The sequence below is a fragment of the Panthera uncia genome, chromosome A2 (assembly GCF_023721935.1).
Source record: "Panthera uncia isolate 11264 chromosome A2, Puncia_PCG_1.0, whole genome shotgun sequence".
Classification (NCBI taxonomy): Eukaryota; Metazoa; Chordata; class Mammalia; order Carnivora; family Felidae; genus Panthera; species Panthera uncia.
In genome coordinates this window covers 28,416,998-28,435,099 of record NC_064816.1, presented here as the reverse complement: position 1 = coordinate 28,435,099, position 18,102 = coordinate 28,416,998, and the positions used below count along the sequence as shown (strand labels likewise).

The 18,102-nt window shown below is 50.0% G+C and overlaps 1 protein-coding gene across 3 annotated transcripts in view; it reads right to left on the bottom strand.

Annotated features, from left to right (window-relative positions):
• The window catches only part of PTPRG (protein tyrosine phosphatase receptor type G), a 709,519-nt gene that overhangs the window by 82,296 nt on the left and 609,121 nt on the right, over positions 1-18,102 (bottom strand). For all 3 annotated transcript variants that reach the window (XM_049642644.1, XM_049642643.1, XM_049642642.1), the window contains exons 12-13: positions 15,687-16,464; positions 2,679-2,811 (exon numbers count right to left, since the gene is read on the bottom strand). In XM_049642644.1, coding sequence (XP_049498601.1) covers positions 2,679-2,811; positions 15,687-16,464 — 911 coding nt within the window. The remainder of the gene's footprint in view (positions 1-2,678; positions 2,812-15,686; positions 16,465-18,102) is intronic.

Sequence of the window (18,102 nt, the reverse complement as noted above, 5' to 3'; positions counted from 1 at the left end):
AGGTCCTGGTCTCCTCTAGGCTGTTCTCCTGCTTAGCTGACTCATCCGTTCTAATGCTAATTCAGTGTTACTTTCCTTCATCTCTAAGAATTTTTCTCTGTCGCATTCACTTTTGTATACGGGCACTCAGAGTCTAGCAAAAGATCACATGTACAGTCTGCTCAAGTTTAAACTTCTGGTTATTTTTTTAAAATTTATTTATTTTTTAAATGTTATTTTTGAGGGGGAGAGAGGGAGGGAGAGGGGGGAGAGGGGGAGAGCATGAGTAGGGGAGGGGCAGAGAGAGAGGATCTGTGCTATCAGCAAAGCCCAAGGCGGGGCTCGAACTCATGAACTGCAAGATCATGACCTGAGCCGAAGTCAGATGCTTAACTGCCTGAGCCACCCAGGTGCCCCACTTCTGGTTAATCTAGCTTTCAATACATACACATATAGAAGGAAGACCTAATTTTTATACACAAATCGTTATTATTCAATACATTTTCTATTCAGACTGAGTTTTTCTAAGGAGTATTATCCTTTTCTGATGGGAAAATGCATCTTGAATGGAAGGGCTGTAAAGCTGTCTTTACCCGATTATACAGTCCTTTCCTCCACGTAGCTTGTAGTGTGGACCTGTGTGTTTTGGCTGGCCCAGTTCCCTTGCAGGCTTGGCCACATATCCCATGGCCTTTCTTGGTCAAAGTGATCTATTCTCAGCAGGGGGGAGGGGTGCATAGGACCAAAACGGGCCAATCGCAAGCAGCCGTGAGGTTTTTGCTACAAGTGCTCAGCACGGGAACCGTTTCACACTGCAGCTGGTATACAACGGTCACCGGTGTGGGGCAGCCGTGCACCGTCTCCGCGCCTCTGTGGGGAGGGTGTGCAACTCAAACTACACAGTCCCGAGCACGGCCAAGACAGGAGTGTGCACAACTTTTGCTACTTCTACCTACGCAGACCCGTGTTCGGCAGCTTCCAATATACCAATGGGCTCCAGACCAGTGTGTGTTTGCAAACCACTTGCCCTGGAGAAGGAGCAACGTGGAGGTGGGGCTAGCGTTCCGGGGCTTATCCCTAACACCATGAAATTTGTGATCCAGCAGGTGTGCAGAACTAGGAGTGTTATAGGTGCCATCAGACACTCAAGGAAGCTGGAGATGAATCCTTATCTCCTGGTTCTACTGAATTTGAACATACGGCCTATCTGCCAGCAGATTCTGTCCATCCCACCTTCAAAATGTATCTAAATCCAATGGATTCCTACCATCTGCATTGCTACCCTCATCACCTCCTTCTGGACTAGTTCAATCAGTCTCTCAGATGGTCTCTTTGCTTCTGCCCCTGATCCTCTCCAAACTTTTTGCAACATAGCAGCTAAGTAATCCAGAAGTTAGATCATAACCTCCTTCTGCAGCAAATCCTACTTATCTCAGGGTGAAAGGTAATGTAATCAGAATAACCCTCAAGGTTGTACTTGACAGGACTCCCCTCTACCCCATTTCTTCCTGATGCCCTCTCCAACCACTCTCCCCCATGCTCACGTGCTCTAGCCACACTGACCTCTTAGCTATTCCTGAAAAATGCCAGGCACATTCCTGCCTCAGGGCCTTTGCACATGCTGTTTCCGCCACTTGCAACTTGCCCTACATGGAGCCCATTTGAGTGTCTTTGGATATTAGTCCCTTTTAGATCTTAGCTGGATATCCCTTGCCACTTAGGGCTTCTTTAACTACTCTGAACACTCACCATCAATCCCAGAATGCCTCCCCTCTTTCCAGATTTAGTTTTCTCCGTTACACACTCGACACCATCTTACGTATCCTAGATTTTACTTACGGGCTTTGTTTATGGTCTGTCTCCCCCACTAAAAAGTAACCTCCGGGAGAGAAGAATGTCTGGCATATAACAGGAGCTCAAAATTAACTGCAGGAAAGGCAAGAAGGAAGCAAGGGATGGAAACAGGACGCCTGCTCATCATAGAGGAAGCTTGTTCAAGGCCAGAAGCCTCCTACACTAGTCTGAAAGGTTAAGGTAGCCAGGCCAACCTACCTTGCTCAGTTAAGCTGGCTTGGAGAAGGTAGCTGAAAAATGCACAACTGTTAAGCAGAAGCTGCAAGAAGGCTTCCCAGGGGAAGTAGTCAGAACTAGTTCAAGGACAATGATAATACAGGGAGGACTTAAAATCAGCCGTTTTTATATTCCATGTATTAAATGCCACGGAATACGCTAAAGGTTTCCCTACCACCGGATTTTCAGCAAAAGGCTGTGACAAAAATTTTCAGGTCAAGAAAGGTCATTAGGTAGATATAGCAAAGTGAGAAACGTGGCCCCTGAGAAGCTGGAAACGCTATGAACCTCATTAACTCATTTCCCATAAACTAGAACTTCACATGGAAATGGGATTTGAATCTAGCAAATACCAACGCTGGGATCCGAACCCGGATCTGCCGGATTCCCAAGTGAAAGCTCCCGTGGCACTAAATCTCAAGCTCATCCTAAGTGCCCTGATCTCAGAAGAGGCTCCAGCCCAGCAGCTGCTTCCAGATAGAGCGGATCCCCCCGATGGTGACCCCAGCAACACTCCAGCTGCCTCACCTTACTGAATGAGAAGCCACGGGCTCCCCTCCCCGGGCAGCGTGCTTACGGCAGAACCCAGCCCACACTTCCCCTCTGTGGGTGCAGCCTGGCTTACTCACCTCCAATAAACTAGCACAGCAATGAGAAGGATGAGGCACACGAAGGTCAAGGCTGATACCACAATCAGAGGGATGATCCACTCCATCCTCCCTGGAGAAGGACGGCTTATCATTCCAGAGGTGTTCTTTTCTGCTGCAAAGAGAAACCATGGCAGTTAGAGGAGGGGCTGGTGGAGACGGGGAACAGGGAGCCGGAACAAGATACGGAGCTCTGTTCCAGTTTGGGGTGGTTTCCAGAGGACGGAGTTGCCTGCTTCGGCTACCCTAGGATAAGAGGGGTCACCTGTAGCTGGCACCACTTCCTACCAAGTCCCAACCCAAAAGGCGCTTTTTCTGGCACTGCCTGTGGGACGTACTCGCGGCTAGAGGTCAAGATGTTCTGACACAGAGTTGTGTAAAAGACACACATCCAGCCTCACTCCGAGAGCATGGTGACCCACAGCAGCATTTGGATACACCGAAGAAAGGTGCTCCAGTCTGAAGGCAGCATCGCACTTGCCTCTAGAAAGGGACCAGGGCTGGGGGAGGTGGCCGAGAGCCTCTCAGGGTCCAAACTGCCAGGGCCGGAGGGAGGGCCTGAGGGGTTTTACTAAGATAAGCAACTACAGCAACAATGGTTATATTCGTCACCTGCTCAGCACCCATCACGGCTTCCTCTAGTACCTGTACCCCATTCTGTTTTGCCAAAGCACCTCTCCCTGAAAGATAGAGTCATAGTGGGACAACCAACCAAGCATGGGACTCCCAGTCTCCCAGGCAAGGGGGGGCGACTGGGCATGGAACTCCAGGCAGAGCAACGGCTCTCACCGTGGAGTCCCAGCCCAAGACTCACAAGACTGAATTATAGAACAATCCAGCAGGAACACCCAGAGGCTACCTGCCCAGCAGTTCCTGCCACCCGGATCCCCCGAGATCCCATTTCTCCAGGTTCTCCTCTTATCCCCATCCTTCTAAAAGTTCAAGGACAAGTTGGGATAGGAAGCCATGCCTCGCTCTGGTCCCAGCACACATCTGCCTCTGAAGAGCAGCCCGTCTAGGGGTTCAAAGGAAAGTCTGAAATGACGTAGGCTTTTCTCTGGTCCACAGATACCTCTTACCCAAGCAGATCTTTCTGCTGGCTCTTGCAGGCCCCGGAGGATCTTCACAGGTCCCCAGGAGGCTCTGGAAGAAACCTACTCTCCTTTAGACCGCGGGGGAGATGCCTGGAAATCTCCAGGTGGCGCAAATGGAGCTCAGATGCTGCGTGGGGCTGGGAAGAGCAGGGGTGCCCGCAGCCAATCATGGGAGGCAGGTGGCGAGAAAGCAAAGGTTAACTGTGATCGCAGGGAGAAGCCCCTGGAAAAATCTACAGCTGGCTGCAGGCTGACTTGTTCTCAGCAAGGATCCTTCTGCTCTGCAAAAAGTAGGCCAGCGTTCAGCCAGCCCAGAGTGTCCCTCTGCAGGGTGGCTTAAATGCAGGGCTCATCAGGCTGGGTTTCCAAGTCATAGAAGGTGGGCTGCCTAGGAAAGAAGGAATTGGCCCTGGGACCAGATTTATAAAGAGGCAAGTCTCCTGAGTAATGAAGACGCGTGTTAGCGAGCTTTTCACTGGCTTCCCCTGGTTTACTTTGATCCCCTCTTTTGTTTCCCGCACGGGCCTGTCAAGACGCAGGGCCAGCCTGATGCCAGCTCACAGGTAAGAAGACAGAGGCAGGCAGGTGAGGCGCACTCTGATGAAAAACCGTAACACGGCACTTAACGGTTTGTAAAGTATCTTCCTCACTGTGCCAGCCCATTTCTCTTGACCCCTCCCTCCACAATTTCTTGTTAGATAGCTATTTGCCAAGTCCCTAGTGCGTGCCAGACATGGTCCTAGGGGATGGAGACACAGCAGGGTGTCAGATGAAAACAGCCCAGCGCCGTGGGGCAGGCATCACTTAAAGGGGGAGCAGCAGACATAAGAACATGTAATTAGGATAAAATGGATGTGATGCTAAGGAGAGCCCAGGGGGTCTGAACAGGGGAGGAGCTGTCCTGTCCTTGGGATTCTGGAGGGGGCTCCTTGACACGGACACCTGAAGGGTGAAGGGGAGTTAGCCAGGCTGAGCCCAGGGGGAGAAGTGTGTTCTGGACCGAGAGCATGAGAACGAGGGGAACCATGATAGAGAGGCAGAGGCCACATCAGCCAGGCCCTATATGCTGAATTAGGAACAGGTTCTAGTTCCAAGAGGATTGGAAGCAGGGTTGTGAGCTGAGGCTTACAAAGATCCTATGTGCCACCCCTCCCTTGACATAAAGCTTTAATAGCAAAGCTCTGGTGAGGCTGAAAGAACCAGTCACAAGTGAGAAGAATTTTGCTGGGCTCCAGCAGGGGGCAGCCCAGCCAGGCAATTATCTGGCTGATGGCCGGGAGTATCTTAAAAACCGGAAGGTCCTGTTCATGGAAAACGTGCCGGGAGGGTTGCATTACAGGCCACGTGTCCAAGTGAATTCAGTATCCTCCCTGGGAGGCCTGTGCAAACCGGGTGAAGGTGAACTCCCAATATCTTATTTCTCTCTGTGCCTCTTGACAAAAAAGTACCCTTTGCCTGGGCTACTACAAGGTAGGCAGGCAGGGGAGGAGGCCAAATGCTAACACCAGGTCCTGTTCATCCTGAGACACTGAAAAGGATGCTGGGCCGAAACAGCCCCTCACACCCGTCTGTCACTGCGACACCCATTCCAGTTCCAACAGTCATTGGAAACACCAGCTCTGGGGCATCTCTGCCAACCTAAAACCAGTAAACAATGGCCACCCCAGAATTTCTCAGCCTTCTAAGTCCTGGTCTAGCTGTGAGGGTCAATGGCATATTCTGTTGCCCCAGAAATCTCATGTGTTGGTGGTTGTGTCTGTCCCTCCCTCATCCCCCACAAAGTGAGAGGGCAAGTTTGCATCATGTTGTTGGGGAGCCTCAAATCTCAGAAAAGTCTTGCCAGAGGAGAGAATGGAGGTCTGCAGAGTAGGGGTCTTGAAGTCACAGCCGGCCTGGGGCCGGGCGAGGCTCAATCTCCGCTTTCACGACTGAGTCATTCCTCTGACATCTCATAGTGCTTGCGTGAGAATTTTGTTTGAGGGGGTGGGGAAGTGACCTCATCCGCAACACCTTGCCGGGTGAGAGACCTCTAAGAAAATGCTGTCCTGACAGCAGCTGGATTTGTCCAGGTCTCTCCCCTAAAGGCCAGGCAAAAATACAAGTGCTGCTGGACTGCCATGAGAGGCATGATAAAGTTGACCTGATTGTCCTATTTACGGGATTGCTTTGTCCTCGTGGTACCAGGAGCCCGGAGTTTCATCCCATGTACACACAACCATGTGAAACAGTGTGCCCTGTCCTCAGGAATTCCTCACTGCTCTCAGGGACACCATGGCCTTCCTGCCCACCCATGACCTCCTGCCGCTCCCCACCACTGTGCTCCAGGAGCACCCATCCAACCAGGGACCATGCTGGGCCACAGTCCCACCTTTCACCTTTGTCCCTGCCTTGCCTTCCCACTGCCAGGAATGCCGTTCCCGCTCTGCCCCCAGAAGCTCCCATTGCTCCCTAAATCTGGGTTCAGGGACTACCTTCTCCATGAGGCCTCCCCAGGCCCTCAGACTGTGCTATCTCTGGAAGGCAGAACAGAGTTTCAGATCACAGGTTCAAATCCTGGCTCTGCTACTTTCTATGTGACCTTCTTTTTTTTTTTTAATTTCAGAGAGAGAAAGAATGCACACGTGAGTGGAGGAGGAGCAGAGGGATTGAGAGAGAGAGAGAGAGAGAGAGAGAGAGAGAGAGAATTCCAAGCACAGGTCTCGATCCCACACCCTGGGATCACCACCTGAGCCTACATCAAGAGTCGGATGCTCAACTGACTGAGCCACCCAGGCGCCACTATGTGACTTCTAACCAAAACCTGAATCATTTCGGGCCTGGAGTTCTTCATCTATAAAAAGGGCTAAAATAACCCTGCTTCATGGGGCGGGGTGCAACATTCATTGGGAAGAGACACACAGAATGCCTAGGAGTGTGCCTGGCATTGAGCAATGCTGTGCACCTACCCTCGTTCTCACCAACACCTTCATCATGCACTTCTCTTACTGCACACGCCACACTCCATTATAACTGCTCTTCTCATTACTAGAAGGTCCCCGAAGGGAGGGCTGACTGCCATCTGTACGTGGAAGAACAGCAGTGAAGCTCTGTCTCCTACCAGCTGTGCAACTCTGGGCACGTGACTTAACCTCTCTGTGCATCAGTTTCCTCATCTGTGAATGGAGAGAATATTGCCTACTATGCTGCGGAGCGTGAGGATTATGTGAACTAGTGCATATAGAACACTTAGAAGGTTGCCTGGCAGCCATGAGCACCTCGTTGATGTTATCGGCGGGATTATCGTCATCACCATCCCTATCCTCTCCCTCGTCAACACCCCAGCAGCACCACGCGGATGCTGAGGGCTCCCTGGGTGTCTGCAGAATGTGATCCCCACGTCATATCTGAAAGCCTAAGTGGCAATCACACAGGAGGCTGCCTGTGAGAAAGCACAACCTCAAAGTTTGCCCTGAGATACGACCGCACCACACTTCTTGCTGCCCTTTGGGAGAAACGCCTGTCCCGCTGCCTGACTCAACCCGTGGCCCTCGGAGGACAAAGTCTAACAACACAGTAAACTACCAGAAACTACCAGGCACATATAACATGCTGCCTGGGCTGGATATACACTCTCTTGCTCCCATGACTTCTTCAGTCCCCTGACAATCTTCCCCACGCTACAGCCCCCAGAGACTGGAACATACTATGAAATTTCAGCACAACCAACAAACATCCTGCATTTCAGAGTCAGGCAGACCTGATTACAAATTCTGGCTCAGGCCTTTCTAGCTGTGTGACTTTGGATAAGTGACTGCCTGTCTCTGAGCCTCGGGTCCCTCCCCTATCAAAGGGAGACATGATAATGCTCATTCACCTCTCAGAGGAATTCTAAGGATTAAATGAGATAAACCAATGTGAAGCAGATGATGCAAATTAGGGCTAGCTAATTGATAGAGCCAGATGCAAGATGAAATGGGGGGGGTCCTGATTGAAAGTTATTAAGGAGTTTCAAGATGGGGGTGGGGGAGGGGGAGGGCAAGTACAGGGCCTTCTGAGCACAGGGCTCCGTGTGCCTGCCCAGGTCCCATGCTCCTGAAGCGGGCCTGACCGGTCACAGAGGAGACAACCTCCAGGGAACAGTCATTCTTCTCCTCCTTTCTATGAAACCCAGCACCAGTGCTGCCGATGGGGTAAAATCAGACCCTCCCGGTGGCTGGGAGCGGCTCACCTTCCTTCAATGCTGCAACTCGTGGCCCAGCTGCCTACTGAAATGGCCGAGCCGAACTTGGCTGCCCCAATCCTGGAGAGCGTGCCCCCTCCCCGATGCTCAAATCCTGACGCCAGAAGGAGTCCAGCCCCTTTGGGCTGGTGGAGCTTCTTTCTGCTCTCCGATTTATCCAGATGGGCCGGTGTTCCCAGCAGAACCGGCCTTCGATCCCTGCCCTCCACGGGTTGTGTGAACCCGCAGCCCATCCGTGGGCCTGGCTCGGCGCCCCTCCCCCACTGATTATTATTGGACTGAGTTTGCTGCCAACATTGAATAAGCGATTCGGTTCGCATGAAAAAAAAAAATCAACAATGGAAGCTCCTACCAGAAGTGTTTAAGGTTGGCAGCACAGGCCCGAATCCCCACACGGCAAACGTCAGCTGGAAGTGAGCAGAACACTCTTTTTCCAGACAGGGCATGTGTCACGAGTTTGCCACAGTCCTCACTGCTCCCTCATGTCACACACCAGACCTGCCGCCCTCACGCCTGCCCCTGCTGCCAGCTCACTCTAGCCAGCCTAATTTCAGGCTGCAGGGGGGCACTCTGACCCGAGGAAGAGCAGAACAACACGGACTCGGGTAATTTTAAAGGGGCTCATCATCAAACGCAAGAATTATGGTGTAAGAAACTCCTGACCAGGATTCGGCAGTCACGAACCTGGCTCAAGGGAAGAAGCTTTTTCTGTACAAGGCCCCTTTCCCAATTCAAGATTTATTTCCGAAGACATTTTATTTTTCAACCCATTTGAAACTGACCAGGCTTTGGCTCCAACTGTACAATGGTGCCCGTCCCCCCCCCCCCCCCCATGAACTTGGACCTTTCCCATCCTCTTTCCAGAGCCGCATCTTGCTGGCGCGTGTGTACCAGGAAGAAATGGGACGGGGGTCACAACTTACACCCACCTGTCCCTGCAGCACCATGGCTGTGACGTGCAGATAAAGGGCTGCCAGGAAGGTAAGAAGACGGAGGCCAGGAGACGGAGCCTGCTTCTGAAATGCCTTCCCGATAAAACTCAGAGCAAGATGCAAACTAACCCTCTCTGAGCATTCACAGGAGCGAGGCAAGGATTAATGACCTCCCCGTATCCCTCTCTCCCCTCAGGTTTTATTTCAGCATCCAGGAGAATCTGAGTAAAGTGCCTCCATTCTGCTTTTTAAAAAAATTAAAAAAAAAAAAAAGAAAAGAAAAACAGTTTTCAGTGGCATATGTCATCACTGAATTAATGCTGTTTGCCTTTTACTGGCTTGGCTCCCATCCCAGTAGAAGCAAATAAAAACGGAGTACAATGTACTATAAATGCTACAGGCAGTGATACATCAGACGGACCCATGTGAAGCGCTTCCTACCCCACGGTTAGCGCTCACCCTCTGCAGCAGGACAAAACCCCTACGCTGTCAAGATGACAATGAGCTTGGATCCAAGGACCGCCATCAGGAGTACGGGAAAGTGGGACTCTTTCACCATTTAGGAAAGGTCAAGAGAAGGACAAACGGCACACTCATAATTCAGCCTGGTTCAACTGTGGGCGACTTGACTACGTTTGCTCTGGGTAACACCACTCATTAAAAACCACCCACATTTGTGAATTCAGACGCTTAAGAAAAAATCTATGATAAAAAAAACAAAACATAAAATTTACCATCTTAACCATTTCTAAGAGTACAGTTGAGCAATGTCAAGTACATTCGCACTGTTGTGCAACGAATCTCCGGAATCTGTTTTTCATCAGCAAAATGGAAACTCAATACCCATTAAACAACAACTCCCCCCCCCCCCCATTCCCCAGCCTTTGGTGTCTGTCTTTCCTTCTCCGTCTCTATGGCTTTGACTGACTGTAGGCACTTCGCGCAAGTGAGATCATATATTTGTCTTTTTGTGCCTGGCTTATTTCACTTAGCATAACGTCCTCAAGGCTCACGTACATTGTGACAAGAATCAGAATGCCCTTCCTTGTTGAGGTTGAATAACATTCCATTGTATGTAGATACCACATTTTATTCATCCATTCATTTGTTTGGGTAACAACCCAAATGGGCATCCCTTGGCTACTGCGAAAATGCTGCAATGAACAGGAATGTATAAATATCTCTTTGAGACCCTGCTTTCAATTCTTTTGGGTATATACCCGGCAGTGGGTTCGCTGGATCATATGGTAAGTTCCATTTGTAATTCTTTTAGGAACCACCATATTGTTTTCTACAGCGGCTGTCCCATTTTACATTCCCACCAACAGTGCACAAGCATTCCAAATTCTCTATGTTTTCGCCAACATTTTGTTATTTTCTGTTTTGTTTTTTTTTTGATGGTAGCCAAGCAGATGTGAAGTGAAAAGGTGGCTGGTTTTTTACGGGGTTACAAAATTTGTCTTTATTCGTCTTGAGCCCTGACATCATCTACACCAAGGCTGCAAAGACATGACTGTCAGTTACAAACACACATATTCTCCTGCAAGGGGCCCTGGCTCTGTGTTCCTATTACCATGCTTGAGCTAGATTAGCGCATCATGTATTTCCATTTATATTACCACCCGGAGTTCTTGTGAATAAGCACTCCTTACCCCCTCACAGAGAGCTCCTTCATCACAAACAATCAAACAATAGTCTGTCATGTCTATTTCAATTAGGTGTTGGAAAATTGAGGGTGTTTGATAAATCCCAGTTTAATTCTAAGCCCTATGAACAGGCTGGTCCTGATCTACCAAACCATCGCCATAGACGCTTTGTTGCCAACATCATGCGCCTCTGCCGTCAGCTGGGACACAGGCCGTACACCCTACCTTGTCAAAGACACCACCCCCTACAACCCGAATTCCCGACTCCAGTCTCTTTGGAAACCCACCCATTCTGGTTTCCCACACCAAGAGATACATAATCTGTCCTAGTTCAAAGATCCCTCAGTGGGGAACGCCAACGTCCAAGGGCCCAGACACTTTGTGGGAGGCGACGAAACCACAGCAGCACTGAGTAAACCCCTTGAAGCCACTCCAAGCTAATTTCCTGGGACACTCCTAGGAGGGTGATAGCCAAGAACAGGGGTGATCAAGATGATCTAGAAAACACCTCCGAAGAAAGAAGCCTGACCAAGAAAGCTAGCCCTGGCTGCAGATTGCTTTGGAGAGTCCATACAAGAGTCCATACAAGTGCTGCCGTTAATTTTTTTTTTTTTTTTTTTACATAGTTGTGTTACATCCTCTGCTCCCTCGACCTCTGTATACTACGGCTGGGTATCACACACATGATTTCTGCCCTATCTTCACGAGCCCTTCCTAGTACTTATTTTTGTCCTTAATTATTTCTTTCCTCAAGTATACTTTGAAAAGGAAACTTTGTATTAAGAGGATAAATCAGTTTCTCAACCCCAGCACTGTTGAACATTTGGGACCAGGTAGTTCTCTGTGGTGACGGGAGAGTCTGTGTTACTGTAGGATGTTCAACAGCATCCCTGTCTTCTGCCTAACTAGATGTCAGGAGCAGCCCCCTCCCTAGGTGTGACAACCAGAAATGTTTCCAGATATGGCCAAATGCTTTTGGGAAGAAGGGGGGGACAAATCCTCAATGGTTGAGAACCTCTGCTATCAATAGAAAACTAGTATTTTTTCTAAAATACACATTCAAATATTCACTTAGTAATCAAAATTTCATCTGAAATCATCTTGTGTTGCCCACTCGGGATAAGTCCAAAGCCAGAAGGAAGGGAGCACAGCTTGAGGTGGGTTCCCCTGGATCTGGGAGTCAGGGCCTGTGTCCGAGCTCTATCTCATCACATGCTGTGTTGCCTGGGCACGTTCCTTAGGCTTCTGAGCCTCGGTTTCCTCACTGGCCAAAGGTGGTAAGGACAGCACGGTCGCCCAGGTGCTACAGGACTACAAACACACAGCTTGACTTTTAGCAACAGGCAACACCAGCACAGAACAAATGTGAACTGGTGATGTTACTGTTTCTCTAATCAAAGGTTTTCACGGCGGGGTTCCTTAGAGCTTGAGAGTTCCAAAGGGGGTTCCTTGGGGTTTGCCCAAAGGAGAGGAGGGGTGGCTGGAGCTTGGCACCCTTCACTCTGGCTCAAAGCAGAGAACCAGCCCAACGAACGGACCCTGACCTTTCTGAGCTCATGGTCTGGACAAAAGGAGGCCACGGGCCAGCTCTGGCCTGGAGACTGTGGAATGCTGACCCCTGAACCGGACCACCCTTTTAGCGCCTGGCTCAGGGCTGAAGCAGAGGAGGCAGCGGTGAGCTTTCAGTGATTGAGTGTTGGCACACTGGGGTTCTGAGCAGGAACAGTCTGAAAAAGGACTTTCCCTGATTCAAGGAAAGGAAAATGGAAAACCCTAGCACTAAACGATCACTTCATCCACCATGCCCACCCTGAAATGCTCCTGCTAGGGCACGCGGTACTGCACACATTTCATCGCATCAAATGGTTACTGGGGGTGCCTCCACCGCAACCTGGCTGTGGCTCCCGAGAGAGGCGCCATGTTGGATTTCCATGCAGCACGCAACCCATCAAGGGCTTTCACACCCACAGAGGTCAGCAAACAGAGTGGCTGCACTGAGGCTTCTAATCCTTTGGGTGGGCCTCCAGGGCAGCGGTAACTATAGCAATCAACTCTATAAGTAGGGGCGGAAGCTGGGGACCCACACACGCCAGCCCTGGGGCTGGAAACACAGTGCTCACCATCTGTTTCTCGTCCCTTTAGCTGGAATCTGACTCAGTTCCACTCACCTGGAACGTGCCCCAGGTCCCCACTGCTCTCCAGTCTTCTGAGCTGTAAACACTCCCAACCTAAGCTCTCAACAGTCACCTTGATCAGAAGGTGGGCAAAGACATGTTCAAGAGGAGCATGCTGTGAATACTACTTTGTTGGAACCTTTAGTCCACAGGCGGAGCTGCTCAAGTTTGAAAATCCGTTTTCAACAAGGTCCACCACTGGTCTTTGGAGAAACCCCATTGGTCCAAGCCACCCCTGCCATCACCTCCTAACCGGGCTTCTAGTGTCCGTTCTCACCTTCCCTGTGCAATCTCCACAGACAGCCAGAGTGGTCTTTCCAAAAGGTTAATCAGATGAGGGGATCTCCGCTGAAATCCATCACTGGTTTTCCATTTCAGTTAGAATCAAATTCTCAGCACGGACGATGAGCCCCCCTCCTGGCCTGAGCTCTGCCCATCTGTGAACTCATCCGTCATCCCTCCTCCCAACTCTCACCACTGGCCTGTGGATAGCTCTTAAACTGCTCTAAATGAATCCCCACATTGGGTCTCTAGACCGGCTATCCCTGCAGCCTCGAATGCTTTCTGATGGATCTCTGCATGGCTACCTCCTCACCGCTTGGGTCTCTCCACTAATGTCATTCCTTGACCACTCGATGCCGTACTGCCCCCCCCCCCCAACTCTGGCACTATTTGAAGTTATGCATTTCTTCCTTGCAATATTCTCAAGCTTCTCCACTAAAACATAAACCCCTGGAGAACAGAAGCCTGCCTTGATCTGTGTTCTATTCCCAATGCTTCGTGCAGTGCCCAGAACACAGTGGGTACTCCATAAATATTTCTTTAATATCTTCAAATGCAAGAAATTCTGTTTCACAGCCATTCCTAGAGGGAGTGTCATGATTCATGTAGGAATGGCTTCAAACGGCTTTATAAGTGGCCCAGTATTTCCTTCACTCAACTCCACGGAAGGCTACTCTGTACCTTTCCCTAAAATCAAGACAAACTGAGCAACACCCATAGGAAACCCAAACTTCAAAAAACGAGTCCATACCAGCTTTAAGGAGGAACGTAATTCAAAACATGAAAATTTATTCTAAGTTGTATCTTAACATACGAGATCTCAGCTTTAGATGAATTTTAATGTTTACAAGTGCAAAAGCAAATAAATATTTACCAGTTGCTTTTTTTTTTTGCACTCTTATAACTCCACAACAGCTTAGATGCAAAAAAAATTGTTGCTAAACATCTTGTAGTCTGGCAAAAAGAAGAATTTCTTATTAAGAAAACCCCTCACAACAATAACAACCCCTCATGCTCACGGCTGCCTCGCGGAGACGAACAGGATGGTTCGTTAGGATCTGAGCGTTGGATAGAGCAGCACATCTCACTGGTCAGGATAACGGGGAGTGTTGCCTCACGGCGGAGGCCACGCCAACCATGCCCTGCTCTCACCATCCATGAGCTGGGTGATGCATGCAGCAAACAGGGCTCTGGGACAGAGAGCCCTAATCTCCGGGCTCGGACGGTGAGCTATTAGCAGCCTGCTGCACGCTGGAGGGTCTCAGGCTTTTGGTTTCGACGTGAATGTCACTTCCCCAGCTGGGCCTATCTTGGTTAAGAGAGGTCCCTGACCTCCTCATGATTCTTTTCAACAGCACCCTGTTTATTCCCTCTATGACCGTTTCACAGATTCCAATTTCAGTTGGCAGTTTCCTGGCTAGCTAGCGGACCTGCTCGCTTGCTGTGTTGACACCCTGCTTCCTCGCTTCCCTGTGGGCACTCTAGCTGAGTGCCATCGTCGCTGAGTCCTTTATACAGTGAGCCTCAAGAGGCAGAGGCTGTGCTTACCTCGGTTCGCACCCACCCAGGGCCTGGCACCAAACAGTCAGTCCATAAACACAGGCGCTAAGTGAATACAGAATGAAATCTTGGGGCGCCTGGGTGGCTCAGTCGGTTGAGCGTCCGACTTCAGCTCAGGTCATGATCTCGCAGTTCGTGAGTTCAAGCCCCGCGTCGGGCTCCATGCTGACAGCTCAGAGCCTGGAGCCTGTTTCAGATTCTGTGTCTCCCTCTCTCTCTCTGACCCTCCCCCGTTCATGCTCTGTCTCAAAAATAAATAAATGTTAAAAAAAAAAATTTTTTTTTAAAAAGAATGAAATTTTGGGGCGCCTGGGTGGCTCAGTTGGTTACGTGTCTGACTTCAGCTCAGGTCATGATCTCACAGCCTGTGAGTTTAAGCCCCGCATTGGGCTCTGTGCTGTGCTAGCTCAGAGCCTGGAACCTGCTTCCAATTCTGTGTCTCCTTCTCTTTCTCCCCCTCTCCCATTTGTACTCTGTCTGTCTCTCTCTCTCGCAAAAATAAACATTAAAAAAAAATAAAAGAATGAAATCTTAAAGAGGGGCTCCTGGGCGGCTCAGTTGGTTAAGCATCCGACTCCTGATTTCGGCTCAGGTCATGATCTCGTGGTTCATGGGTCTGAGCGTCACAAGGGACTCCACTCTAATAGTGCAGAGTCTGCTTGGGGGATTCTCTCTCCCTTTCCGTCTGCCCCTTCCCCACTCATGCTCTCTCCCTCTCTTAAAATTAACTTAAGAAAAGCAAAAGAGTGAAATCTTAATGAATAAACTTCTTAAGATCAATGTCTTTTTTAATTCATTTACTTCACCGTGTCCAAGTCCTCGGAGGTACTCTGAGGTAAGTGGATTTTACCAGCAAACAAACATCAAGGCAAGACTTCCTCGAGCAACAATAAGAGGGAAAGTCTTCTTATTAGAACAAACCAGAGAGCAGCAAGAGAGACAGACAGATACAGGCACACACACGTCTCTTACGCCAGGGACACATACACTTCCAGGAATATGAAGTTCCCTATCCCAGTTTTTCTTAAAGGGGGAGACTGCTCACGGCAGCATGGAGCCTCACAGGAGGACCGGGCCACTTACCTGGATTGACAGTGATAAATTTGCTATCCTCGGAAAATCTGTCCCCTTGGGACACAGGCTTTTTCGATGGCATCTGGGGCCTCCTGGGATCACTCCCTTCAAAATGCTCCTCTGTGACTGTGGCGGGCACTTGGGTGGAGGTGACCGAGCTGGGGTCCAGGCCCGGGAGGGCATCCCTCCCATCATCGGGCCGGGCTGTAGGGACAGCAGTGCGGTCTTGCCTGTGCCCAGGCAGAGTCTGATGCCCACTGGCCTCTGCAGTCCTGTCGGGAGACGAGGGGGTGGGGGTGGGCTCGTCCTGGCTCCGCTCCTGGGTGGCGTGGGTCACCCCGCTCTTTTTCTTCTCGGAGTCCTTCTCCCCCTCCTCCTCATGCTCCCGCTCTCCGTCCTCACTCTCGCTCTCCTCATCCTTTTCCCCTTCCTCCGCGCCCTCGCTGTCCCTGGTGGGCACCGAGTCGCCGTCGGGGCCCGGGGAGGCCAAGGCCTCTGTGGTGGCTAGGACGGGCCTGCTGGCCTGCTTGCTGGCAGAGGCAGCCGTGGGCAGGCGCGTGGGCCACACGGTGCTGGGGAAGGACGGGATGCCACCACCGCTGAACCCCAGGCCCGCCAGGAGCGTGCTGGTGACCACCGAGGCCACGGTGGCCTGGCTGCCGCTGGAGGAGGGGCCCATCCCGGTCGCCATGGAGACAAATGAGAAGGGGATGCCGGACGACGTCCAGGTAGAAGACCCCGAGCTGATGGGGGCCATGTCAGCCGAAGAGGCAGGAGACGCTGTGGGCTTCAAAGGGTCACCCGGGGAGGTCAGGGGAAGGGACAGAAGAGAAAGCAGAGCCATGTCAGTCATCAGGATTGGGAAAAAGGCCCTGCTTATGACCCTCAGTAGGTTTTTGTGGTACCAAGGCTGACATGAGGTGGTCCGTGGTCACGTGACCACCTCCGGTCTCAACAGTTTTACAATCACTTTGAGCGCATTAAAAAATTCAACTAGCGTATCAAACCAACTCTTCACCACTTTTGCTTAGGAAGAAGCTCAGTGAGTGGCAAAAAAAAAAAAAAAAAAAAAAAAGAAAAAAAGAAAAGTAAGTACCATTAAAGTTGGTATAAAGACCAATATCCGCTACGTAATAAATTAGCAACATCAGATGGTCACATGATCCTGGGCTGACCCTGCAAGAGGCAGGAGTCCCTGCTCTTTCGTATGTATCACTGGCTCTCATGGAGAACACACAGAAACCAGGTCTAGAAAAGCCCTCCAGGGTCTGGTTCCTCCGTCTCAAAGTGAGGAAGCGGATGGACAGAAAGGGCACGTGGCTGTCCACGTCCGCAGTGGCAGGAGCCACACTCAACCCTGCACGCTCTGGGAAGTGGCTTACAGCCCTGCGTCTTCCTCGTGGGTCCCGTATAGCCGCTGCCACTTCCGGAGTCTCTGGGTCTATCCATGGGGACCTCTACGCCCAGGTACATGAGGCACACAGGATCATCACCCCATTTTCCAGGTCAGGAGACCAAGGCACAGAGATGTTAAGGGCTAGAGGCAGGGCCGCCTGTGTTCAAGCCTCAACTCATTCTTCCCACCATCCTAAACTGGGGCTTCTGTGTGAGAAGCAGATAACAGTATCTTGGAAAAACAAGAAATGTTGCTCTAAGTTACCTGTTTTAGTTCTTATAACCTGGTATAAGCATCCAGAATGCCATCCCCTCACTCATATAGTTCAAAACAATACAGCCAGAGCCACTTTGGTTCTTTAACGTTATCACCATATTTCACTTGGGAAACTTTGTAGTCTAAGGAAGGCCAATGTTAACACATGTTCGTTTCTAATGCTAAATGCCACATAAGACAAAGCATCCAGGACATAGAGGTCAGATGATCTGGGTTTGAGTTGACAACCTCTTGTCTGGGTGATGCTGAGCACATTGTTTTAACTCACTAAGCCTCAGTTTCCTCTGTAAAATGGAAACAGTAGTAACACTAGTCTTACAGGATGCTGCAAGCAGTAAATGAAATAATAAAATCATCTAAAACCCAGGGAATGCTAGTAAATTTTAGACTATTACTGTTATTACCAACACTGTGATTGATATTATGATTGTTAGTTACACTAGGAATGGGAAAGCTTAGATATTAATTGAGGCTCCAGAAACTTGCAAATCCACGTAACTCTGGGGAAATGACAACCTCTGAATTGTAGCATATGTTCAACGAAGGGCTTGCAACAGACCTTTTGCACTCATTTGCACTCTTACATTGTATGATCCCATAGATTATAAATAATTTAAAATATGGAGAGTTTTTACCTTGATAGGAACTATACAGTACAACACAACAGCTTTAACTGTCGCCAAGCTTCTTTTCATAACACATTGAATTATAAAGAGGGAGAAATGTGATTTTTTCTGTATTTTCACCTCTTCA